General features: G+C 45.9%; 2 protein-coding genes across 2 annotated transcripts in view; both read right to left on the reverse strand.

Annotated features, from left to right (window-relative positions):
- Positions 1 to 6: 6 nt before the first annotated feature.
- CUNH1orf115 (chromosome unknown C1orf115 homolog) lies at positions 7 to 5,873 on the reverse strand. Its single transcript, XM_023745089.1, has 2 exons — positions 5,542 to 5,873; positions 7 to 1,880 (listed from the first exon to the last, which is right to left on the reverse strand). The coding sequence occupies exons 1-2, from the start codon at positions 5,803 to 5,805 to the stop codon at positions 1,761 to 1,763; spliced, it is 384 nt and encodes a 127-aa protein (XP_023600857.1). The 5' UTR covers positions 5,806 to 5,873; the 3' UTR covers positions 7 to 1,760.
- A 6,343-nt stretch (positions 5,874 to 12,216) lies between these two features.
- Positions 12,217 to 26,933, reverse strand: part of MARK1 (microtubule affinity regulating kinase 1) — a 30,337-nt gene continuing 15,620 nt past the window's right edge. The window contains exons 10-17 of the mRNA XM_023745085.1: positions 26,298 to 26,410; positions 24,029 to 24,182; positions 23,533 to 23,729; positions 21,928 to 22,028; positions 20,346 to 20,510; positions 19,687 to 19,938; positions 16,086 to 16,130; positions 12,217 to 12,867 (exon numbers count right to left, since the gene is read on the reverse strand). Coding sequence (XP_023600853.1) covers positions 12,513 to 12,867; positions 16,086 to 16,130; positions 19,687 to 19,938; positions 20,346 to 20,510; positions 21,928 to 22,028; positions 23,533 to 23,729; positions 24,029 to 24,182; positions 26,298 to 26,410 — 1,382 coding nt within the window. The 3' untranslated portion in view covers positions 12,217 to 12,512. The remainder of the gene's footprint in view (positions 12,868 to 16,085; positions 16,131 to 19,686; positions 19,939 to 20,345; positions 20,511 to 21,927; positions 22,029 to 23,532; positions 23,730 to 24,028; positions 24,183 to 26,297; positions 26,411 to 26,933) is intronic.

Consider the following 26,933-nt stretch of genomic DNA (forward strand, 5'->3'; position numbering starts at 1 on the left):
ATCAGCAGGCTCAACTCTCCCACTAAACACTGCTTTGCTTTTTCTTCCCCATTCATCGTCAGTCTGTCTGTCCATCCCCTCCTTCCCCCCCTCCCCCCCCCAGCTCCCAGTGGGGCCAGGCATGCCATAATTTCTTAATGTGTGAAAACGTGCCATGACCAACTTTCATCCTTTGGCTTGAACAAGAACATCCGATTTCTCTTGTCCTCACAGACACTAGCGATGCTGGCATTGGATCCAAGTTCAACTCACCATGAGCCTCCAAGTCTTAGCTTCCCAGCTACAACTTTCTCCCCCACCATTTCCTTTTCTGTCCGTCTGTCTGTCTTCCCACCTTCTCCACTCCACAGTGCGACCTGGTTGGGCTTGAAATGTGAGCATCAGGGCCTCCTTTGCACGGCCTGGAAACTTCTAGGGGCAACAGGTAGGTGTTGCCACTGATCCTACAGCAATAACTACTTTGGAGTTTCAGAGATTCTGGAAACAAAGTCGGGACAGTGGCCAATGGTGGAACTGGCCGAGGGCATGGGGTGAGGGACCTCCTCTTTCTTCCACCTTCCTCTTCAGGGGTCCAATCAGCCACTGGGTCATGCTGGGGGTTGTCGGGACCACGCTCACCCTAACCTTTGAGTCCAGGTGAGATGTGGTCAGAGTAGGCAGCACGGAAGAGGGAAGGATGCCACCAAGGCAGACAACGTGAACTCAGAAGACATCAAGCTTCCCCGGGCTCCTTCCTGGAGCCAAAGGCCCAGCACAGCGAAGATTTCCCAAAGCCCAGAACCCAGATCTGGGTCCTGACTCTCCCCTTCTCTCCTCCAACCTCCTTCTGGTCCTGTTTCTACTTCCTTTCCGCGCCTGTCTCCTACTTACCGGTTCCTTCTCTAAAGCCTACGCTTTCGTTCCCAGATGTAGCATCTCCTTCGCTCCCAAGACAACGGTCCCTCCGATGGCTTGGCCCAGAGACGCTGAGCTGATGCTGCTGGCGCCTGAGTCAGGAGGCCCGTGACATCACCAGCCACATGCGTGCAGGTGAGTCTGGCCAGCCCCCAGGAGCACTCCCTCACCACCCTTTCCCACCACGCACCTGCACCTGAACTTGCCCTTCCTCCTCCCCTCACCCCCGCTGCACATTCATGTCACTCTGACAAGGACAAGCGTTGATCTACTTTACACAGTCACGACGCATCGTCAACCCAGCTCCAAAGTGTCATGGCCTTCAAAGGGATGTCACTTCCTTCTTCTCAAGCCCGAACTTAAACTCCTGGTGACAAAGGGCGGAGGAGGAGATGGGGGGGCCTGATTTCAGAAGCAAACTGGGCCGCCGCCGCCAAGGGCTGTGAGCGCCTGGAGGCCTGGGACCTGCCCAGGAGAATGTAGCAAATTTTCTCACTCCGGGTACAAGCCCTCCTCCCCATCGTCACCACGGTGCTCCCACTGAGCGAGGCTTTGCCGCCACACCAGCCAGCCCTGCCAGGCTCCAGGCTGAGCAAACTGAACTCCGACCCAAACCCACATCAGCCTGATTCTCTGCAGGACTGTCCAGCGGAGCCACCGCGTCCAAGAGAGAGAGAGAGAGAGGCGTGAGAACGCTCAGCAGACGGGCAGAGACGACCCATTCACAGCACGCATCCGATTCGAAAGGCAAAGACTGTTTTTCTTCCAGGTATTTTGTGGCTTCAAGTCCGCGATGCTCCGGATTTGCAGGGCTCCGAGAGCAGAGGCCTCCTGGTTCTGCAGGCGCCGGGCCCTCGCGGCTCCCACTAGCGGACCACGGACGCCACGCTGGTGGACACGGCGAACGGGGCGGAGTAGGCGGCGGCGAACCCCTGCAGGCCGATGACCACGTAGTGGCAGCCTTTGGCGATGGCCTTCCCAACGTTCTATTTTCAGGAATCAAGACAAAAGCAAAGAATTGGGTCAGGCGATTTCTGCAGGAGGGCGACATCCCCAAGAATCCTTTTGCTTCGTTCTCCCGGGGGGCACATTAGCAAGTGACCGTGTTTGTCTCACACCCACCCCCAGCCCAGGGACATGTGTGGGGACTCAGGACAGATGTCGCCACCGTGCAAAGTGCTTTCAAGCTCCTCATGTTTCCAGATCATTCCGAGATCTTGGGGACAGCAGTTCTTATGAAGGCTGGGTCAAGGTTTCCTCTATCACCTTATCCCAGCGCCCGCCCTGTCCTCTACCAGCAGGACAGAGCCCTGACCAACCCACACATTTGTCTCCTTAAAGCAGGGGTCCTCAAACTTTTTTTTTTTTTTAATGGGAAATGTTATCTGTCTTTATTGTTTAAATATGTGTCTTTGTTGTTTAACATTGCTTAGCTAGTGAAATTTCTGTTTGTGTCTCTTAAAAAATATGAATGTATTGCTAACCTGAGGAATGTTAACTATTTACATGTCACCTAAAAATTAAGGCTAAGAGTTCTAACTAACTGGAAAGCATAGCTTTGGTGTGATGGGAGGAGGATAAAGAGAAATACTTAATGGAAGGTCTGAGGGCATGGTTATGCATTTTTGAAGGACATAGAAAGAAAGTTTTCGGGTCCTCAAACTTTTTAAACAGGGGGCCAGTTCACTGTCCCTCAGACCGTTGGAGGGCCGGACTATAGTTTAAAAAAGAAACTATGAACAAATTCCTATGCACACTGCACATACCTTATTTTGAAGTAAAAAAACAAAACGGGAACAAATACAATATTTGTATTGGCATGTGGCCCGCGGGCCGTAGTTTGAGGACCCCTGGCTTAAAGGCTCTGATGGCCGCATCCAGAGAAGTCTGCGTTTCAGACACAGTTACAAACTCCTAAAGGGTGAGGACTGGGCCGTACTTCCTTTCTTTTTAAGAAAATATATTGTTATTGAGTTCAGAGAGGAAGGGAGAGGGAGAGAGATAGAAACATCAATGAGGAGAGAGAATCATTGATCGGCTGCCTCCTGCACACCCTCCACCGGGAGCGAGCCTGCAAACCCAGCCATGTGCCCTGATGGGAATCGACCCCGTGACCTCCTGGGTCATAGGCTGATGCTCAACCCCTGAGCCACCAGCTGGGCGGGCCGTCCTTTCCACCTCCCACTCCTCCTGCCCCTTTTTCTGCAAGACCTGGTGCTAGACAGGGCCATCCAAGGATTCAAATGCAATCACAACAGAAAACCTTAAGACGGCCGCCCGTGACCAACATAAATCAAGTTGTTGCCCCATCTTCCGCTCCTCACCCCACAACCTCCCTCATCATGACCGATGACCTCAGCATTCATGCAGGTGACCTGGACCTCGTCATCCACCTTGTCCCTCAACCGTATGGCCAGGGGACCTGGTTTCGTGGAAAATCCCTGATGGCAACCACAAACCTGTCACTGCCCACACTGCCTGGCAAGCCTGCCCTGTCTGTCCAGTGGCTGACGTTCTCTCTCCCCCAGGTGCCATTTCGTACCTTTTTCTTTTTTCTAAAAAATATTTTATTGATTTCTTACAAAGAGGAAGGGAGAGGGATAGAGAGTTAGAAACGTCGATGAGAGAGAAACATCGATCAGCTGCCTCCTGCACACTCCCTACTGGGGAGGAGCCCACAACCAAGGTACATGCCCTTGACCAGAATCGAACCTGGGACCTTTCAGTCCACAGGCCGACGCTCTATCCACTGAGCCACACCCGTCAGGGCCGTACCTTTTTCTTTCACACACACACACACACACACACTCACACACGCTCCGCGCCCCTCATTAGGTGATCCCCGTTCATTTTTCACTGAAAAGGTCAGAAGTGAGCAGGGCCCCGTTTTTGTGTCTCTAGTGCTTAGCGCGATGCCTGGCACAGAGTGAGGACCCCAACAGCACCTTCTGAGCCAGCATCTGAGCTGAGATGTGCACCTGATCCGCTCACCGTTTGGAAACGAGTTAAGTCGGCTCGCGTGAATTGCGCGTACTCGCGGGAGCCGTCTTTAACTCGGTTCATATAGATTTGCGGTGGAGTGCGGGAAACGTGTAAACTCGGGCCGATTGTAACTGCGTATTACCAAATATTTGTTTGTAATCCACCCTTTTGGTGGATGAACAAAACAAAAGACAGAGCATCTATATTTTGGCGGGAAATTCACCCGCACTCCAAGTGTTAAGAGCAACGATGGCTTCCTGGGCTCAGCCAGAAACAGGGAGCAAATGGTTAGCTGGTCTTGGCAGGACTCCAAGCCTGTGAGTCTCGCTTTATGGCGTTTAGTCACGTGTTTATAACTGCCTGCTGGCAGACTGCGCCCAAAGCTGCTGACATGCCTTCAGGGAGGATGATACACCTAAGATTCCAGGAATGGGGACTGGCTGGTTTCAGGTAGGATAAGGGCCGCTGCAGGGCACAGGAACCCGGATGATAGAGGAGACGGGGCCTTTGGCCTTTGGCCACAATGGACGCTGCGATGGTGATTTCTCTTCTGGGCGCTGTGTCCAGCCCCAGGGAGCAGGGGCAGCAGTAGCTTCGAATGCTTCCAGGCGGATCCCAAGGAGGAAACTGGCATTTTCTCCGACATTCACATCCATATCTCTTTCATCCTCTCTACCTCTCCCCTCGGCCTCCACCCCCGGGGCCAATGGCTGTATGTTTACAGGTGCATATTTGTGTCTTTATCCAGCTTTCAGGCCCTTGAAATAACCTTGGGAATATTTGGGGCAAGAACTCAATTCTCAGCTGGTGGACTACAGTGGGGCCTTGACTTACGAGTGTCCAGACTCTAACAAGTTTTTTGAGATACCAGCTGTCTCTCGGCAGATTTTTTGCTTTGAGTTGACAGAGTAATTTTGAGTTAACGAGCTCCTTAACGAGCTCCTTCACCGAATGAATTAAACTCGTAAGTCAAGGCCCCACTGTATCCTGGGGAGGATGTTGCCGGAAACGGAGCCACTGGGCTGCAAGTCCACACTTTGCACCTGGGTCACCTTCTACACCAGTGGTTCTCAACCTTCCTAATGCCGCGACCCTTTCATACAGTTCTTCATGTTGTGGTGACCCCGTGTCATTGTTACAAATTGAACATCATTAAAGCATAGTGATGAATCACAAAAACAATATGTAATTATATATGTGTTTTCCGATGGTCTTAGGCGACCCCTGTGAAAGGGTCGTTCGACCCCCAAAGGGCTCGCGACCCACAGGTTGAGAACCGCTGTTCTGCACGCACCTGCCCGCGCCCAGGCCTCAGTATCCCCACCTGCCCAGCCCACAAGGGAGTGTAAGACACACCCAGGCTGGGAACCGGTTGGTAAGCCACCCTTGGGCCTGTCACTAACCAGCCAGCAGCGGGGGCGCTGGCGGATGGGCCCCTGGGGACACCTCGGCTTTAGTTTCTATCCTTACTCCAAACTTTTCCTTCCTTTCCCAGGTCACAGCGGCACAGTTTGGGGGACGTAGGTAGTGAATCTTGGAGAGAGGGTGGCTGTGGGGGCGCCCAGGAGGCTGAGCGCAGGCACACGGTGGGGACGGGAATCCATTCCCCATTGGGAAGCCCCGGGCGCACCCCGCACCCCGATCCCGGGCAGTGGGGGGGCCTACCTTGCCGTACTTCTTCAGCTTCTGCCGGTACCTCCGCTTGGGCTTGTCCCCCGGCACCGGGGACGGGGCCACCGGCTCCTCCAGCGGCTCGTAGCGCTCGGGGAGGACGGCCAGGTGCACCCGCCGTGCGCTCCTCTGGGTCCCCGGGCGCGCGGTGCTCTCGGCCGCCGAGTCGTCCAGCTCCAGCTGCTCCAGGATGGGCTCCTCGTCCCCCGCCCGCCGCCCTCGCCCCCGGCGCCCGCGGAGCCTGGCACCCACCGTCATGACGCCGCGGCCCCTCCGGCGAAGGTCCGGGTGTGAAGGCACCAACCTTTGCTCCCAGCCCGCGGCGCCACCCCAGCCGGACGGGGCGGGCGGAACCTGAGGGCACAGCGCCCCCTGGCCGTGGGGCCCGGTACCCAAGGGACTCAGGAACATGCCTTGTCTCTGAGCCTCTGGACGCAGGAAGGAGGGGAAGGATGCTGAGTGCTAACCCATAGTCATCTTTCCTTACTGGTGAGAATCAGCCACCTGCCCTCCACGGAGCAAAGACCTGGGCGAGCTAAGACCCGTGACAATATACCCTCAGTTATAGAGTAAAACAGAGGCTGTCTTAAACATAATCACCGATTTGGAACAACTTGCATAAAAAGAGTTATATTTAATTGAAAGCAAAGTCCATTTTAGACATATAAAGACTTTGTTTTTTTAAGAAAAATATTTTTATTTCAGAGAGGGAGATAGAAACATTAATGATGAGAGAGAATCATTGATTGACTGCCTCCTGCATGCCCCCCACTGGAGATGGAGCCCGCAACCTGGGCATGGGCCCTGACCAGGAATCAAACTGTGACCTCCTGGTTCATAGGTTGACACTCAACCACTGAGCCACACCGGCCAGGCTCTTCCACATTCCGGCCTAGCCTGCCGACCTGCACTGCCCTGTCACTGAAAGGTGACTGTTTCTCACCTGTCCCCCACAGTCACTTCCTGGGGCCAGGCCAGGCCAGGCCAGGCCACTCCTCTGCCCACCCCCCCAGCTCAGTGCCTGGCCCAGGAATGCGAGCTGTGCGGCTGGCTGCTCATCTGTGAGGCAGGCCCTCCCTGGAACTCCGTCACCTCCAGGCTGTCCCCGCAGCCACGCCGCCCACCTCCCACCCAAGAATGGGTTCGCTGTGTTTTCCCCAGACCCAGAGTCTCTGGAATCATTTTCCATCGGAAGCAGAACCAGAAGTCCCCTGTGGATAAAGCTTCGAAGTGGGATCTCTGACACTTAAAAGGATGCTTTCACAATATAACGGATTCTCTCTCGTTTATCCAAAAGACACTGAAGACTTGGAAAATGACTGAGCTATGTGCACTTAATACTATTGAGAATAGAAGAATATTTGTATGGAGAAACGAGGTCAGAAATATGACCTTATACGTCAAAAGAGTATGTTTAACATTTTAAAAAATGATTTGAGAGAGAGAAAGGAAGTGAGAGAAAAACATCGCTTTGTTGTTCCCCTCACCCATGCACTCACTGGTTGCTTCTTGTATGTGACCTGACCAGAGATCGAACCCACAACCCTGACACACTGGGAAGACGCTCTAACCGACTGAGCTACCCAGCCAGGGCCAAGACAGTATTTCTAACAAAACCTGAAACATCTGCAATGGTGTATATTCGCCCTTCCAATGGTATTCCATTCTGACACACATATTTATTATACCTATGCATATTCTAATACATATATGTATATGTATAGGGTGTTCCAAAACAACATATAGACACAAGGCTACCTGGACCAGTTAAAGGATTCCTTTGGCTAAATTGTGACATTCTGATCACCCTAAAAGCACTCATGACTACAAATGGAAATAAATTGAGTCAATGAAAAGCCATCGGTGCATCCCAGTATTCTAAGAGAAATCCGTGTATGATATTAAAAGAACATGGCTATAAAAGACTATTATTTTCAAATATCATTTTAATTTTCTCTATGTTCTTTGGTCCTGCTAGATTTGCACAGTATGAGAAAAATGCAGAATTCTAACCAGTTCTAGAAAACTTATGAAATCACTACATCTGGATATGAGGGGTCCAATGGAATGGGACTGGCTGCTTTTGCAGTCAGATGGGACGTCATTTAAATAACCCCAAAAGTGCAAAATCTGCTGAAGCATTGAAGGACATTAACCTCAAATCTGTGAGTAGACAGAAGAAGTGCTATTCTTTTAATCCAGCGAATGTGGGCCACGAGAGCAAGCACTTTTGGGGTGCAGTGGGGTGTCTGTGTTATGTACAGGTCCACGGAGTTGCAACTATTGTGGGTGGTAAGATTGAGCAATGCATACTGGATGAGGTTCTCTGCCCCCTTGTGGTTGTGTCTGGTAATAACTGGAACCAACAACTATTTCCATGTGTCAAAAAGTTTAGAAGAGCCCTGGCCGGTTTGGCTCAGTGGACAGAGAGACCGCCTGCAGACTGAAGGGTCCCGGGGTTCAAGTCCGGTCAAGGGCACATGCCCAGGTTGCGGGCTTGCTCCCCAGTACGGGGCTTGCAGGAGGCAGCTGATCAATGATTCTCTCTCATCATTGATGTTTCTCTCTCTTTCTCCCCCTCACCCTTCCTCTCTGAAATCAATAAAAATATATTTTAAAAAAAGTTTAGAAGAAATGGTGGCCTTTCTGTGCTTTTGGCTGGAACTCGATCCATTCAGTCTGATAGCAGGCACGTCTCACACTCAACAGAATCTATGACTGCCAAACGCATCACCACTGAAGTGCTGCTCAACAGACCAAACTTTCTAAAACTGGGTTCACGATGAGGAAGGCCAAGGGGATGGTTGTTGATGAAAACAGTGGGAAGCGCAGCAAGCTGGGGTTCCAGAAACGGGGGCTGCAAAACCTCGCCGGGCCAGACTTTAGACCAAATCACACCATCTCTGAGCCCAGTTTCCTCAGCAGAGAAACGAGGGTGTGAACCACATGGTTTCTCAGGCCACGTGGGTCCCTGGTGTTCTGAGAAGACAAAATGAAGACGTTTAAAAATGTGAAGCCATATCCCAGTCTGGAGTCACGTCTGTCCATAGTTAAGTAAAACCTTTTCACAAATAGGACTATAGTTTAAAAGAAAGGAAACGTTACCACTCATTCTGCACTCAACCCCGAAGCTAAGGGCTTGGACCAGCCCATCCTTCCCAGCCCCTTTACAAACAACTGAGAAGAAAAGAAATTATGTCTGTTATAGGCCTACTGTGAGGCCATTTAATTTTCAAATAATGATAACAGAAAGAATGCATTTTTCATTTGATGGAGAAAAAGGCTGCAAGAAAGCTACAGGGGAAGTGGAAAAGGGAACGGTCTTTTTGAAGAGGGAACAGAGGTGACACTGATGCTAGAGATACCTGAATGCCATCAGCAGGAATCGCCTGTGTCATGTTTCCAGGTCCGAGCCGTGTTTCCAAGTCTGAGCTGAGACTGCCAATCAGGGCTTTACGTAATCTGCTTATTAACCCATGTGAACCTTGGCAGGCCCTAGAACAGGGGTGGGCAACCCCTGGCGCGCGTGCCAAACATGGCACGCCAGTAACTTTTGCTGGCACGCGAAACCCTCTCTTATAATCTTCCATTTACAATTGTGAATCTTTGTTCTCAGTGATAAATTTTGTTAAGTCTCGTAATAGGAGTAGCCTGACGGATGAAAGTAGTAGCTCGTGCATATCTCTGAAGGTCACGAAATATAAACCTGATGTAAAATCTCTGTCATCAGTGATGCAGCAGCAAAAGTCCCACTGATAGTATCAAACGGAGTCATAAAGTTTTCTGTCGGACCATCAGTGTACATGTATACATTAAAAAGTAAATGTATTTTTCAACATCATATACTGTGTTTTTGTCGCTCAAATGAATTTTATTATTTCTTCAAGGTTCTTCACATACGTACACTTTAAGAGATATCAAGTAGGCGTAACATGTTCTCAAAAAATCAGGGTTGGCACACAGAAGAATTTTGAGTCAGAGATTTTGCTGGTTTTGGCACGCACTCACAAAAAGGTTGCCCATCCCTGCCCTAGGATAAGTAGTTCATTTCGGGCACGTGTCTTACCACCATGACTAACGTCAAGCCTCTTCTCACGTATTCCTTCCACCAAAAGGGTCTTTCCCAGCCTCCCTCTTACACTTGACCCACCCTGCCATCCCTCGGAAGGCCTTCCTTTCTCAAGTCCACACACGGCTCCCCTAGCTCCGCACTCCGGGAGGACCTGTGGCTGGCACTGGCTTGAACGCTTTCCTGGTTTCCTAGTTGGGTGTGTTTTTTTGTTTGCGTTTACACTTGGTCTTCCCGAATGAACCAAAGTCTTGGAGAAGAGGAACCATCTTTGACAATTCCTTTATATTTCTTAAGATGTAGTAGGTACCTCAATAGATATTTTAAGAATCAAGGCTGGGACCATCTTGATTAATTGACATGTGCTAATGGAATCACGTATCTATAGTAAATTGGTGCCTCACTCATGTCTAGTTTGGTTGCCGATATTGGAAATGGTACTGCCGGTGAAAATCTCTTCATCACAAGGCCTTTGGGATTTTAAGTAAAATCCTACCTTAGAGAATATGATTGGGTTAAGGTTCTGGAACATAGTTCATTTTATTTATCAAATTTTAACTTTTCAATTTAATACTGTGCCCCAGTCTTTACATAATAACTAATTTAATATTAGGAATGTTATAGCAAATAATATTTAAACAGAGACCAAGGACACCCTGATATCACATAGCCAGTGAACATAAACTGGTTATTTATTGATGCGAACATATTGTAAAATTCTTCTAAATCTTCAAGAAAATGTATGCTGTTATGAATATATAAAACTGAAAATCTAAAGTGACTCTCCAAGGGACATAGGTAATACTTTCGACAATAAACATTTTTTTTTAATTTTAAAAATAATAAAGTGACTATCAAGATTTCATTTTTAGTTCATAAAAAATATTGAAGTAAATTTCCTTCCCACAAACATAGAAGAGAGAGAAAGTATAAAAAACACCAGTTCCTATGTTGAAAAAGGCATGATGTCTGTTTTTATAAAAACCATTTAGACAATAGGAACCGCTATAAAAAGATGAACCTTTTCTTGCTGTAACAACATCCTGAAAACCTACGTAGCTCCACCCCCTGCCAACAGAACGGAGAAGACACGACATAAACCCCCCTTCTGTCCTAGAAAACAGGTCATCCACATGCCGGTGAAGAGCAAAAGACGAGTGCTTTATTATGAGAACTGTTCAAGTAAAATTTCAGTGTGCACCAGTGGAAGTGAAAGGAATTTGCATCAATTGTCTGGAATGAACACGAGGTTAAAAAGGGGCTACACAGTTTTTTTCCAAACACCACCCTTGGCTAAGGCAAAAAAAAAAAAAAATACACTTGGTGTTCGAACAGAACCGTACAGAAGAGAGCTACATCACAGTCCAGTACAGAAGGTAAAATCCACCCTAGTCTGGAAGCCACGGGAATGAATGGCACGTCCCCTACCGAGAGCCGTCTCATGTAGGTTGGAATTACAGTATCACAGCCGTCGTGTTCTGCAGACTCATAAGATTTGAATACACTTTCTATGCCTCCGGAGTGTGCGGAGGGGGTCCATAGGAAGATAGTACAGTCATTACAACATTCAATAACATTGCACAGTCAACCTCCAAGGCTAATTCCGTATCAAGTAATGAGTATTAAAATGTACCTTTTCTAGTGGTTTTACATCGCAGGGATCATTCATTACGAAAGGAAACTAGGCCAACGCCTGATTACAAAGCCGCGCGTTATAGGCCTAACGATGTGGAATAAATACAAGAAATCTGGCAAAATCGTAAAAACAGAGAGGTTACGTGGGAACCAAATGAACGACCACATGAGCGTAAATCAAAAATATGCTGTTATAAATAGTATATTTTGCTCCACAGTCTCCTAAGGACTCACAGATACCACTGTGTCGGGGGTGGATGGAGAGGGTGAGGGGCGAAGGAGGCAAGCGTCCCCAATGCCAGTGAATTCCTGAGGTGGCATTATTTCCTAACTGACGCACGGACCAACACTGGGAAGATGAGTTGTGCTATGAAACAGTCCGCTATTATTATATTCCCACAAGGACACTGCGATATTGGGAAGGCAGCAAACCTATTGCGCTATACTAGCCAGATAAGGTATTGATTCTTTTTCATTTTGCTGCTACGATTAGCAGAGGGTCAGAAAACACTTTCAAGTTCAAAAGACATTGGATGTAGGTTTTCACTTCCCCTCAGTACTTCTTAGTTAGCTCAAGGCAAAGCTATAACTTATTTTCATGGACTCTATTTTAAAAACTCTAAGTGCCAACACTGTAAACATGTCGTAACTTCTCAACTAAACCTTGTCTGGTAACAAGGATAAGAGCAAAGATAAGCAGGAATAATTCTGTGTTGAATAAAGCCGATCTAGGGATCAGCTTCTGGTTTCAATTTCAATACGACTTGAAAATAATTTTTTAAAAGTCCATGCTACAATCGTAAAGACTACTTCTGTGCACTTTCAATTCTGGACACAATTACCTTCAAAATTACATGATGGAGGTAAGAATTTTAAAAACCCACCAGAATGTAAATAACAGGGAAGAATATTTTCAACTCAGAGCATCAAACGTACATTTATGTGCAGAAATCTAGACAACTATACAAGTTTTGAAGCAATCATCTGTTTTATTATACAACTCTATGAACAGAAAATGAACAGAAATACACAATATACTTACCTGTACATGTGAACCTACTTTTTTTTAGCTACAGATATTTATTATAGTTCATACTGACTTTAATTTTACAGTTCATAACTATGTATAACCTTATCGTGTTAAGGGCAAATTCTACATGGGTGATTCACAGGCCAATCGCATTAGGCATATTACCCAGTACATTCAAGAACTGTACCTCATTCGGATGTGTCTTCCCTGATCCTGCCACGTGGAGTTCCTTTACAGTTTGAGCTCATTGGCTATTTTAGATGCGATGTTCTTAAAGGCAATCGACGTTCCCGAGATTCGCTTGAAGCGGACCCCGTTCAGCGACAGCCGTGGCAGCTTGCACACTTCCATCTCCCACTGCACGAGGCTGTCCTGGCGGGCATCTCCGTGGACGCAGAAGAGCAAAAACCTCTCCTTCTGTTCGTAATCGCAGTTGTTTGCATCTAACACTTTCCGGATCTCTCGCATCATGTCATTGGGGTCCATGGAACTCGTGGTCTTCATGCTCCAGGTGAAGCGCAGAGAGCGTGGCTTGGGGTCTTTCCCCTCTTCCTTGTCTCTTTCTTTCGGGTCCCCGGATGTACTTCTGGAAGAACAGGGCACAGGGAGAGAACGCAGAGAAAAGTTCCACTCAGCACAGAAATCGACACACACACGAACTCTCAGGGGTCAGAATTCAGTGCTTCAAAAAATGACCTACTTTGCAAACTACCATCAGGCAAGTGCAAAGGTTCATGCCATCTTGCTGTTACAAAAACCGACCCCAGGAGGCCCTCTGTTTTGACTTTGTTAATATCTTCCATCTAAAATAGCGTGTTTCCGTAAATGTACTTTTTTTGTGGGAACAAATTTGCCGCCGGAAGTGAAGAACTGAATACTTTTTGAGGTCCTTCCATAGTTTTCTGTTTCAATTTGCAAAAGCCCAATCTTCATTTTCTGTACATTTGTACAAGAAGAGAGCCCACTAGCACTGTGCTTGTAAATACACAATTTTGAAACATAAAGAAAAATTTCCCCTTTTCTCTCTTTTTTTTGGGGGGCGGTAGGAGAAAGACTTGGGACAGCACAGTAGCAATGGCCACAGAGGGGTTATTTCTACCTGATAATGAAGAAAGAAGCTGGTATTGCAATGAGGTGAAGATGCCAGGTCGTACCACACACAGGAGTGTGGGCATCGGGCCCTCGAATCGTGTCCATGCTTTGCTGAAGACATCCTCAGCACGGTCTACAAGGCTCCACACACCTACACCCCAGATCCTCGCCCCACCCTCACCGCTGCGACTGTCCTCCTCGCTCACTCCCCCCAACACACTGGCCTCCATACTATTCCTGGAACCTACAGGGTCTGGTCTGGCATTGAGGCTTTCGCACAGGCTGTTCCCTCCACCAGAGTAGATGACTGACACGTATTTCTTAAGCGCATCAACCTCACTGAATTTTCCTTACTGTAGATCTCCCATGAATAATACAGAACCAGACAACCCATTTCACAGAATCAGAGAGGTAAAAGTAGATTTTATGATTCAGAATACCCTGTAATTAAATTTAATGAGCGATTATTCAAATATAGATGTTATAATTCTAATTTGCTAACCCATCTCACCTACATATGATTTAAAGTAGTGGTATATTTTTAAAGTATAATCTACTATCTACATATATTAAAAATTTTATATCAATATTATCCTATAATGTATACTCATGTATACATTTATATATACATTTATATATGAATTTTCAGGGATACGTGTATACTTATATTTCCCCCCTCATTCCTAGGCCTCTGAACGCCCAAAGCTCTGCAAACTATGCAAGCTTGAAAAAAAATAAGGAAAGAAATAAGTAGAGAAAAGAAACCTCCAAAGACTATGAACTAAGTATGGAGCGCATTTATCCCAATGCCTTCTCCAGCATTCTCTCTCTGCTCTCTGACCCTGAGCCCCGGGCCTCCAGGAATGTGCAGATCCAAGCAGAGACATTCATCAGGAGCGCACGCACACTCAGGTCATGGGTCAGCATGCTGGGGCTGGAAGGGACCCAAGAGATCACGTGATCGGCCACTCATTTTAAAACAGAACTGATGGCTAGGAAACTGAAATTACTTTTTAAAGCTCATACAGCTAATGACTTAAAAGAAAGACTAGAAATCAGATGTCTTATTCCAAGTCTAATTTGCCTTGCGGTCCACCCAGGAAACTTGGTGAGCTTCAGACAACAGGCACACACGACATTTTCTGGGTGTATCTCAAGGGCATCCCCAGTGGCAACGTTAACTCAGGAGCTCCTGGAAATGTTATAGTAATAACCACATCTGTCCTTTATCGAGCACTTACTCCATGCCAGGAGCTGTGCTACCTGCCTCACATGTGCTAATTCCTCGTTCGCCCCTCACAACCACCCTGTGGCGGTCAGAATAAGGAACTAGGGGCACAAAGAGGTAGAATCACTCTTCTAAAGTCACACAGATCATCCTGGGAACTGGTAGAAGAACACAGCTCACCCCACACGGTCTGGGCTCAAGAGCCCATGCTCTTCACCATCATGCCCCACATCTCTCTGCAAAGACAGAGACTTATTAGCACTGGCCTGGTCCCTCCTAGGCTCCCCACTGTCTCTTCTGTAAAATGGGACACTTTCCTCCTGGTGGTTGTGTGGATTCAATGACTAGCAAGTTCTGTAGAGACAGGATGGATTCAAAAAGTTTGTTCAAAAGCAAAAGAACAAACAAAAACGAAACCATGCCAATGAACTGAAATATTAGCGGGCGCCTGTGACACTGTCCACTACTAAATGTCTCAGAGGGAAGTTTAGAAAAAAGAGAGAAGACTCCAGAAGGGGGCTCAGAAGTGATGACCTAGTGCGGGATGACCTAGGTCCTTTGTGTTGCCTGCCTCTGGCTCCCTTCCACGGTGTGACTCAGGCACCTACCTCCATGAAGAATCATTTCAACTCTTATGACTAAACATAAATACAGCGCAGTTTGTAAGAAGAACTACCTTGGAATGTTCAAGCAAGTTTTTCCCAAGCTCATGATGTTTTATATCCCAAGTCATTTTAAAAAGTAGAAATTAAATCGAGGCTTGTGTTCAACTGGTCAAAAGTTACTCCTGAAGGAAGCGGGGCATGTGTTCACACAAACTACTTCAGTGCTTTTGTTCCTTAAACTTCTCATTTATAAATGTAAACACAAGTAGTAACATGTCATTAATGTGGTCCCCAGGCCCCAGGCTGCCCATCACAAACCCTGGGAGTGGGACCCAGCCATCCGTTTAATCAAGTTTCGACTGCGCTCAAGTTTGAGACCTGTCGTCAGGTCGAAGACACAACCAGTATTAAATGTCAAAAACCACAAAGCATGCCAGGTGACCATTTCCACACGTGGCCTATAGCTGAACACTCACCTGAAGTATATCACTAATATCAAATCTTCCCATGGACTTGGTTACCTCAGTGATCTATGCTATTTAAGACTAATATTAGTGACATCGTTTTAGTGAGAAAAGGATCAGTACATTTTAATCTATTCATTCTTTTGCCAACACATCTATTACGGGACAGAAAGGCCATTTCTCTACAAAGCATACAAATCAAAATCATGTTTGGAAAACACAAACTTACAGTTAATTAACTTACACGTAATTAAGTGCTAGGCAACATGAGGGAAACCCATCCCAATATAAAAATTTAAAATACACATACTAGCTAGTGATTCATTCTATTCATTTTATGAAGTGCTGTCGGTATTTCAAAAGCACGTTTGCATACACGGGCCCTGGCAGCGAAGGGTTAATAGTGGCTCCTCACCTTGAGGTGTCTGTTCTGCCACTGGCTTCGCCTTCACTTGGATCCCTCAAAACAAAGTGAAGGTTGAGATTTAATGATAAGAGTGAAAAATAGATCAAGAAAACCTACATCTGAAATGATTTTAAAATTAACTTGTTGAGCCAACTTCTAGCGTGACAGTTTCTGTGACTCGTCAGTCTAATACTGTTTCTCATGTTTTTCAACATAACCACACTGAACTGTCACTCATTGAGCGTCTACTGGGTATTGTCAGGGAGGAAATGCTGGGTGATGGTTTAGGATTTTTTTATACATGATCTTCCAATTCTCAGACATGATTTTAAAGTTATAATTTATTTTTTGGTTTAGTTTAGTTCAATCTAAAGTTAAAACTATTGAATAATTATCAACAGCAAGATTCAACTGCGTATTTGTTATGAAACAGAATTCTAGTAGTCGCTCAATTTTAGAAAACATACACATTAACCTAGTAGTTAGAAATAAAGCTCAACACATATATCAGTATTTCTAAAAATAAGTACCAATTTTTAAATAAGCAGTTAACTTATTTCAGAAGTTAAGCTAATGATTCATGCACATGGTAAAATATTACAGCAAACGAACAGCCCACCTAAGCAGGTAAGTCTGAAAACATGAACTCAATCTTAAACAGAAACATTGATCTTACCTGGATATCCACCTGTGAAAGAAAACCAGGAAAACTCTACTAATTGTCCTTTTGTTGAATGTAATTGCTATTTGAAAAATCTGCCAAAATTTTAACTACTTTGTCATTTTCAAAGTTAATTAAATACTGACATAGGAGTATCAAGTTGTAAACCCATTTAAATATATGAAGAGGTGGCTTGTGATAGCAAAATATTAATAAACAGCTGGGGAAAATGATCCATTTGAACTTTTAAGTTAATGTTTTAAGCATCCCCATATAAGAGTGAGCTACGGTGAAAAAATCATCAGGTCTGTCCTAGCCGGGTGGCTCCATAGGTAGGAGCATTGTCCTGTACACTGAAAGGTGGTGGGTTTGATTCCTGGTCAGGGCTCATACCTAGGTTGTGGGTTCAATCCCCATCGGGGTGCATATGGAAGGCAACCGATTGATGTTCCTCTCTCTCATGGATATTTCTCTCTCTCTCTCTCCACCATCCTCTCTAAAAATCAATAAAAACATATCCTCAGGTGAGGATTAAAAAATAAATCATCAGGTGTGATGCAATTTCCAGCTTACAGAGAACCTACCCACAGTGCATGGGTCTAAAAACTATTTAAAAGACTTTGAAATAAATCATCTCCATCTCCCTTGATCGATGATTCTAGGGTAAATCGCTTTCCTAAGACCAGAAAGCAACACTCTCAGGTGGTCATTCTGGTGAACAGTCTTCCTACTGGTCGGGAAGAGCGACCCCCCCGGCTTCCTCTTTGGAATACTGGTTTCCAAGTACATGAATGATGAGCTCACCCCTATTCCTATCCTTCCCTTCTTAATGCTCAGCAAGCCCAATTCCTTTACTTTCCCCCCTATGAAAACCCCACTTTTTCACCTAAGCATTTTAATGGCACACCAACTTGGTTGGTCCCAAAGTTTGTGAGGCATCTTGGCTCCCAAAATGACCCCGAGAACACCCAATTCTGGTCACAGAGGGTGTCCATGTGTGGGTTCCACTTCTTCAGGCCTTAGCCAAAGGGAAGGGAGAAAGGCAAAAGGGAGATATAGGGCTTGAGCCCAGAATGGACTTCAGAAGGAGAAATAAGGGGAAAGAATGGATCACGTGAGAAATGAGTTGAAAATATCTACACTAATAAAAGAGAAAGATGTAAATTGACCGTACCTTCACGACACCCACCAGCCAAGCAGGAGTATGCAAATTAACCCAACAAAAATGGCGGGTTAATTTGCATACGGAGGTACCACCCCAGCCGCTCTGGGCCTCTGGGCAGCATGGGAAGGCAGAAAGGTGGCTCCAGCCAGAGCGAAGGCAGTGCCAGCAGCCAGGGAAAGGAAGGCCCATTCTTGCACGAATCTTTGTGCATCGGGCCTCTAGTTAAATAATAAGGCTAGACTATATCCTGAACCTTGAGAAATTCTCTAGCTTATCTCCAAGCTCCAACACCGCCCCCTCCCAAAGTTCAATATGCTGTGACTGCAGAGAGAGCAACTGCATCTCCAGTCTGCCACTTGCCAGAGGACTTAGCAGGTTCATTCCTGGGACTGAAGCCAACGACTGGCATGTCTTCCTGCATGAAGTCACTTGTGGTAGATGACACAGCCCAAGCGCAAGCACTTTAGCAATGCCAAGGCTGCTCATTCCCACGGTGACACGTGACCTTGGAAGAGAAGGGAGAATTTTTCTCTTCTCTAACCAAATCCAGAATTGATTGAAATGTGTTTAAAACCAAGACCCTGAAAATAACCTGCCAACCTGCTGACAAAACATCACAAACAATCTCCTCCCTCCCTTTCTCTCCCCCTCGGCCCAGAAAACTGTTCAAAGGACACGAATATGAGCATCATGAAGAAGAGCATCATGGAACCTTAGAAACTTCCATGCCAGCTGCCATCGGAGGCTGCGTCTGAACACCCTCATTGCCTCCACCTCATTCTCGATTTCAGGACCTGCTTCCTTCTAGCATTTACTAGAATTTACTACAACTTAGTTTTTCGTTTGCTTATTAGATTGCTTCCCACACTATTCATCCATTCACCCAATAACATTTACTGAATGGCATATTATGCTCCACGGTAGGCACTCAATATTCAGCAGAAGATTCGGCATAAAAGAAAGCAAACAAGCAAGTCCCTGTTCTCACCTTCTGCCTGGGAGAGACAATGGACAAATAAATAAAGTGCATCTATTATTTCGGAGCGTTCAGGCTCTGCAGAGGAATGAAGAAGGGACCCGCAGTGTTGGGAGGAAGAGCTGTGATTTTCCATAGACGGTGGGGAAGGCCTTCCGGGGGAAGTGGCATTTCAGCAAGGACCTGAAGGAGGCGCAGGAGCAGCCAGGAATGCAGGTCTTGGGAAGGGGACACAGGGACCCAGTAACATCAAATTTACATCAACCTGCACTGTGGTCAGCACCCCGTATAACCAATGTGTATTGCACACTCATGCTTGCTTTCTCAGGAGAGTGCAGTTTTACTCTTTTACTAGATCAGAAGTTTGCTATTCATTTGTGTTTACTGAGGTTAAGATTTTATGATGTTAAATTACATAAGAAATCTATGCAGCTGTATATATAGGCTTTTTACAAGAAAGAGAAAGAGGGAAACTATTATTAGTGAGCAATTTAAAGGATAAATGTAAACTCCTATTTCATTCCCTTTTCTAAATTAAGGCTTTTAAAGCACATTTTTGAGGTCAAGTTTTGCTCTTTCCACTCTAGAAAAATTTTTAATTCTCATTTTGTCCGTTTTTCTTCTTTCTCTTAAGGGAAAAGATTTTGTCTTCCTTGATTTTTTTCTTCAAACTTCTGCAAAAGAGCAGCTCTCATGAAATGTCATGAAACCACTTTGAAAAATCACTATAAAGAGGAAAGGAAAGCCCCGAACACACTTCCTTTCTAATCCCCGGAGGCCACCGCACACCGGAGCCCACAGGACTGACCTGCGAACGAATCTGGAGGTGATCTTGCTGATGAGGCCGGTGGACGTGCCCCGCCGGGCGTGGGCAAAGGCCCCGCTTTCGTGGGACGGAGACGCGGGGGGCCCAGCGTGGGCGGCGCTGCGCCGCTCCCGGAGCTGCTCCCCGTGGAAGGTGCTGCGGCTGGAGCTGCCGCGGGGAAAGCGGGTCCGGTCTGGGGTGCTGGCACTAATACTGTGGGCAGACGGGGACGCGGCAGGCACTCTCTGGGTGGTCCTGCGGGGACAAGTCACGACGCACTGTTCAGAGTAAAGACCCAGGAAGCTCCCACTCCAAACTAGACAGAACTTGCTATGCCCACTTTTTTTTAAGGGCAATAAGAACTTTTTATTATTATTTCTTTTCTTTTTTTAAGAAATTTAACACCCGGCCAGTGTGGCTCAGTAGTCGAGCTTCAACCCATGAACCAGGAGGTCACGGTTGGATTCCTGGTCAGGACACATGCCTGGGGCTGCAGGCTCTACCCCCCAGTAGGGGGCGTGCAGGAGGCAGCTGATCAATGTTTCTCTCTCATCACCGATGTTTCTCTCTCTCTCTCCCTCTCCCTACCTCTCTCTAACATCAATAAAAACATATTTAAAAAATTATTTAACAAAGAAAATGAAATGCAGCCAGCACATTACCCGGGTCGGTAAGCTTCGGAGCCGTCTTTAATGGTTGGCAGTGTGACTTTGATGGGGTGCCCGGAGGCGGACATGGACTTCTGGTGGCGGGGCCGTGCCGAGGGGACAGCAGGGGCCACGGCGGAGCCGGCAGAAGACAAGCTGCTGGCCGACATCTCCGTGAGGCTTTCCACATGGAACAGAAACACAGAGAAGCGGCAGGTCACTAACATTTAAGAATTACATTTTTTAAAAGTAAACTAACACCTTTCATGACTACAGCACTTAAAAGAAGTTAGCACGAATGGCATGATTAGTGACCGACAAGTCAATGTTCTTGGGAACGATGTATAGGGTGAACTGACCATCACCTTCCATGGGAAATAAGGACCTCACCCACACTTACCCTCCTTCTGTGAGTGATTCGGGGACGGTCTGAAATGATTTTTATGGATAAAATGATTGACTGGGGATATTTTTCCCTTTCCAAAAATCACAGTGTGGTGTGATGTGTTGCTTTGGGTCACTGCCCGTTATACAAAAAGAATTCATAATTATAGCAAAAATACTATTGCTGGAAATACTATTAAAACACTTTCCATTCCTATCATGAATCAATAGGTTAACTGTTGCAGATTAAAGAAACTCCAGATGAGGGCTTAGTACAGGAAAAATAAAAATTCAGATATTAACCCCCAATTATTCTTTTAACCTAAGGGATCTTAAGTCCAAGGAGACCCATTTCTATGACATACAGTGTCTATTAACTGAGAGGAAGCAAATGTAAGAATGGTCTGTGTAGTCCACTGAAATAACTAAGGATGGAACTCAGCACAGAATTTTATTAGAATGAACTCCCCGCCCTTTTGTATTATATTGATGAATAGTTCTGTATTATAACTCATGATGAAAAAAAGCTAAATTTTTTAAATAATAAAAATATGGTTTATCACTATTTAAAACACTGAGAATTGCATGGTTCTCAAGGATCAGCTGAGATGGCCACATTTCTGTATAGAAAGAAAAACCACGCCTTTGGGATTTGGATACGGTTATGACTTGAGGGAGGGGGAAAGGGAAGGAGGAAAGAAGGAAGCAGCAGGCATATAAGAGAATGCGATCCAAATTATGAAGATTGGATTAGAAAAGATTTCAGTGGAAAATTCTCAGGTTAAGAGATTTACCTCCTGTTTTCCCTAAATATTCCCCCTAGTAAGAATGGTTGGCTGTTGCCAGGCCAGCGTGGCTCAGTGGTTGAGTATCAACCTATGAACCAGGAGATCACGGTTCAGTTTCCCAGTCAGGGCACATGCTCCAGTTGCAGGCTCGATCTCCAGTGGGGGGCGTGCAGGAGGCAGCCGACCAATGATTCTCTCTCATGGTTGATGTTTCTCTCGCTCCCTCTCCCTTCCTCTCTGAAATCAATAAAACTATACTGTAAGAAAAAAGAATGACTGGCTGCAATCTTACTATTCTGTATTTCCTTCCCTCTTGACCCATGAGCAGTTGGTTGTAGCACAATGACAGTGGAGCCCCACCCTTCACTGGTGACGAGTATTAAACTGCATAGAAATTATTCTCAGGTAGGCACTGTGATGCTTACCTGCTGTCTTTTCCATTTTGCAGGGCCATGTAGCGGTCTGTGGTCCTTTCACAGACATACGTGTTCCTTCTTGCCATGCTTCCTCCAGCATATACGTTGTTCTTTAAAATGGAAAAGAAAAGCCATTTTAAAATCCTAGCTGCAGTTGTGGAAAGTCAAAGAAATAAATGGAAGCTGCATATGACTCAGAGAACACACACACATACACATGTATGGTCGGATTTTCATTGACCAGAATCTTGTATGAATGAGCCCTATGTCACACCCTCTCTCTCAGGCGGACTGTAGGGGTGAAAGGTGGGGCACACACTCGGCCCAGCTTCAGCTCACCGCCCCAAGGCAGCAGCTGAGCAGTTGTTGGGAAGCAACTGGAAAGCTGAGTTTTTATTCTCATCTGTAAGCTGGGGGTGGGGACAAGGACAGGCGAGCCAAAGCCGGTTTGGCTCAGTGGATGGAGCGTCGGCCTGCGGACTGAAGGGTCCCAGGTTCGATTCCGGTCGGGGGCATGTACCTGGGTTGCGGGCACATCCTTAGTGGGGGATGTGCAGGAGGCAGCTGGTCGGTGTTTCTCTCTCATTGATGTTTCTGACTCTCTGTCTCTCTCCCTTCCTCTCTGTAAAGATATATTTAAAAAAAAAAAAAAAAAAAAGGACAGGCGAGGGGACAAAGGGAGCTTTATGGGACCAGGAATGAGAGACAACTCTACATAAATATTAGCACCAACGGGAAACCCGTGGTAGTGACCATGGCAGGCTGGCCAAGGGTAATGCTAAGGAGAATACAGCTCATGGTCAAAGGCATGCGGGGCGAGCAGTGCCACTCTGAGGATACTTCCTCATTTCAGGTTTGAGCCGGAGGGAAGCCAAGGCTGAGAAGCTCTGGAGAAAAAAGGCCTAAGTAAAAAGGGACCTATTCTCCTCACCGCCCACAGCACCCTGCCCCACCCTTCACAAGTGACTAGTACTGAACTGCATAGAAATTATTCTCAAAAGGGATGAATCCCCTTCTGTGTAATCCTTACTCTAATAGACAAAACTTGCCCTATTTATTTTTGGCCGATCCAGCTTTAAAATACATAATTAGCTTATAATGGGTTTAATCGTGAGGTCTAGCTAGAAAGTTAATAGATATATACTATATATTTTAGTGTTCTTTTCTCTCTCTTTATTCTTTCCTGCTGCCTTACAGGAAAATGTCTCAATCTCTCTTCTAGCTCCCATTATATAATTTCTAATTTGCTGTTTTAAGTGACTGATGTGAGCTAAATTTATAAATACTAACAGAGTCTGCCTTCATCGAACATCTTACTTGTAAACATAAGATTAAATGAGCCAACATAACATGAAGTACATATTACACATGGGGAAATGAGGAGAGTTTAATGTGCCATTCTGTGGTGAGGTTCGGTGTAATGTAAATAAATCATATTCTATCTTTTTGTTCCTCAATTGCATTTATGAGAAGCTTGGCCCTGGCCCTTTTTGCGTGTTCTTGAAACGCACGATTCACTTTAAAATTGTGAAACATTAAAAAAAAATCTTTACACGAAAACTCCTGACAACAGATGACCACCCCAAGCTGCCACAGACCCGACGGTCCACTCACGCTCGGGATAGTGGACGCCTTTTTCCTCTCCGGCCCCACGAGCGGGCTGGTGGTCACCTCGCTCTTCGATCCCACGGTCGTGCTGCCGAGTTTGCGCGCTGCCCCGTCCTTGTCCCACTCGTCTTTCTGCTCACTCTCCACGCTGTTGGCCTGAGGCCTCTTTGTGTACGATACGGCCGCGGAGATGGATGGACCAGCTATAATTAAAAAAAAAAAGCCTAATGAGCTACAAAACAATTGACTTATCTTCTCCTTATGAACAAATACTCTGTGTTAAAAATATCTCTATTTGCATATTTTCACTCTGAAGGAAGATGAAACTGTTTAATTACAAAAATTAGGCCGGTCCCTGCAGAGGGGATGCTATTTGTCATTCACTGACAGAGCCTGCGGTGACAGGGGTGACACAGGCACATGAAGGTGTGAATGTATGATGCCTAGAAAACACGATCTGGATGGAATCGGTCTGTGTGCACTGATTTGACTTTTCCCCCACCATGATCGCTAAAGCGCCGCTGCTTCTGATTGGCCGAGATGCTCCTCTGGACCTTCAGGTGAGCGGGGGACTGGAGGGTGCTGTTGTTTAGGTCACTACTGGGCCGCGACCTCTGACTCAAGTTTCCACTGGATAATGACTCACCGCCTTCAAACTGCAAGAAGAAGAAAGACCACCAGGGTTTCAAAACACTAAAATGTTTATGCAAACGACATGCACTCTGGATTTTTTCTCATCTATTCCAAGCCATACAAGGAGTAGCCAGAACTTAAAAAACAAAAATAATTTGGGTGCAGAACTGCAAGTCGGCAAACAGGAAGGGAAGGAAAAGGCTTTGGAGCCTTAGTTTAGTCAAAACACCAATAATTGCTACCAATCATTGAATGGCAGTTATAGATTGTGCTTAGTTCTTTATATTGGTTACTTTGCTTAATCATTACAAAAAACCCTATGATTTATTAATCTGCACTTTATAGATGGAAAAACTGAGATTAAGAGAGTCAACAGAGCCCAGCTGGGATGGCTCAGTGGTTGAGCGTCAACCTATGAACCAGGAGGTTGGGGTTCGATTCCTGGTCAGGGCACGTGCCCAGGTTGCAGGCTCAATCTCCAGTAGGGGGCGTGCAGGAGGCAGCCAATAGATGATTCTCTCTCATCATTGATGTCTCTCTTTCTCTTTCTCTTTCTCTTTCTCTTTCTCTCTCTCTCCCTCCCTCCCTCCCTCCCTCCCTCCCTCCCTCCCTCCCTCCCTCCCTCCCTCCCTCCCTCTCCCTTCCTCTCTGAAATCAATAAAAAAAATAGATTTTTTAAAAAAGGGTCAAGGGACATCTCTGGATTCAAAGTCAAGATAAAATCTAAAAGTTTAACTTTATACGCACACGTGTGTGCACGGATTTCTTCGTTTTGTTTTCTCCACCACATTTACAGAACCAGGTTTGGTTTATTGGCTCTGATCAAGAAATTGCACCTACGTAGAACTAAGTGAGGTATTGGGGATCGAAACACTACCCCTCTCTCTAACAAAAAAGATGTTTGTTTACTGAATCCCCGGCATCCCAATGGGTATCCTGAACTCATGTGTAAAGATGCCAATGACAAACAATAGGGTGATACTGATGAAATTATAATAGATACCAGCGAACACAGGGCACACAGGTACCGTTGTAAGGACTTCAGAAGCATTAATTCATTTAACCCTCAATGACCCTAAATCAGCCGAATGCACTGCTTCCCTAACAGTTACTATCTAACTACAAATTATTTCAGTCTATTTTATAAAATGCCCCCCACAGATGTCAAGTTTTCAACAAACCTTCAATGTTTTAGGCTTTGTTCTTGACATTCGATTTAACTCTTATATCTGCCGTCCCAAAGGATCATTTGCTTTAAAAGTTCAATCGCCATTTGCATACAGCTACTTCCTAAATCTAGCTCACAATAGATCTGTCCTGGCCTGGAGAATTCCCAATGGGATGCATCAAAGCCACTTAACTTTTTATAAGGTACAATGTCACCAACTTTTTCCTGGGTCCCCACCTATACAAATCATTGAAGACATGATTTACACTTGGTTGTAAATACTGTCACTTCCTCTTATTTTGGTCACTGTCTTTTCTGCACACCCAGAGGTACCATGCTACCTTTGGCGGGGCTGTTGCATTTGGGTGCACAACTCTAGGGGGCGCCATCTCAAAGCCTAGACTGTGAATGGTACCCCTTGGGGCTAAGGCACTAGGCCTGCTTTTTCATAATAGAATCTCTTGGTACTCAGAGATGAAATGGGTTCATAACTTAGCACCTTTTGAGTTTTGAATTCTAACACATAAGAAATGGTAGGGTCTTTATGTTATTTCTGATACCACACAGAATATATCTGCTAACATTATATCTTACTAGAGGCCTGGTGCACGGATTCGTGCACTGGTGGGGTCCCTCAGCCTGCCTGCGGCTCTCCGACATCCCCCGAGGGGTCCCATATTGCAAGAGGGTGCAGGCCAGGCTGAGGGACTCCACAGGTGCACGATCAGGGCTGGGGAGGGACTGAGGAAGGGCTCTAGGGCGTGTCCGGGCTGTCTCGCCCCGTCTTGATCTGCCTGACCCCACAGCAAGCTAACCTACCATTGGGAGCGTCTGCCCCCTGGTGGTCAGTGCGCACCATAGCTACCGGTCAAACAGTCGAATGGTCGCTTAGGCTTTTATATATATAGATACTTAGCCATCACTAGCTCAAAAAATGATTTATATTAATCTAAAAATGTGAAAAACTTACTTCAGGTGGTTTTCTACCTAGAAGAATGTAAGTAGCCATGACTTCATCGTATTTCTGATTTATTAAGGCGTCATTTATCTCATCTCGTGCGAAACCCATGGTGACCATGACATCTGGAAATTTGAAAAAAAAGTGCAAATTTTATGAAAATGGGTTTATTTTAGTAAACAAATGAATAAAAATTGGCCAAGCTTGCCAACATTAGATATGAAAAATAAGTTCTAAAATTTTAAAGTGGAATATCAATTATAAAGACTTCTGGATTATCAACACATGGATACCGTATATTCGGATACTGTATGTTCACAATTTTTCATGCAGAGACTATCTATATCATGGTTACATACGATTGGGCCCATTCCCTTTCTCATTGCCTAGCACATTCCCAAGCTGAATTCTTTTGTCCACCCAGAGACACATTATCTATGTGTGACACACAAAATCCCTTCTCCCTCTGTCTTTCAACACACCCTCAGCCTCCCATGGAGTGGTCTCTCCCATCTCTGAACACTCTCTGCTTTCTGATCTGAAGGCAGGCTGAGTCCTCCTTGGGAGGCTAGAATTCCACAGTTGTCCTGAGCAGAGTCCTAACACCCTAGAATGTTCCTCCCTTTGTCTTTAAGCCAGACAGGAGCA

Source organism: Myotis lucifugus, unplaced genomic scaffold (assembly GCF_000147115.1).
Source record: "Myotis lucifugus unplaced genomic scaffold, Myoluc2.0 scaffold_514, whole genome shotgun sequence".
NCBI classification, from domain to species: Eukaryota; Metazoa; Chordata; class Mammalia; order Chiroptera; family Vespertilionidae; genus Myotis; species Myotis lucifugus.

What these genes read in the sequence shown, in the direction of transcription:
- CUNH1orf115 (XM_023745089.1), bottom strand. Translation starts at nt 5,805, where the DNA reads ATGACGGTGGGTGCCAGGCTCCGCGGGCGCCGGGGGCGAGGGCGGCGG. An exon ending in AGCTGAAGAAGTACGGCAAG is followed by an intron (nt 1,881 to 5,541) that starts GTAGGCCCCCCC and finishes TCCTGAAAATAG; the next exon opens with AACGTTGGGAAGGCCATCGC.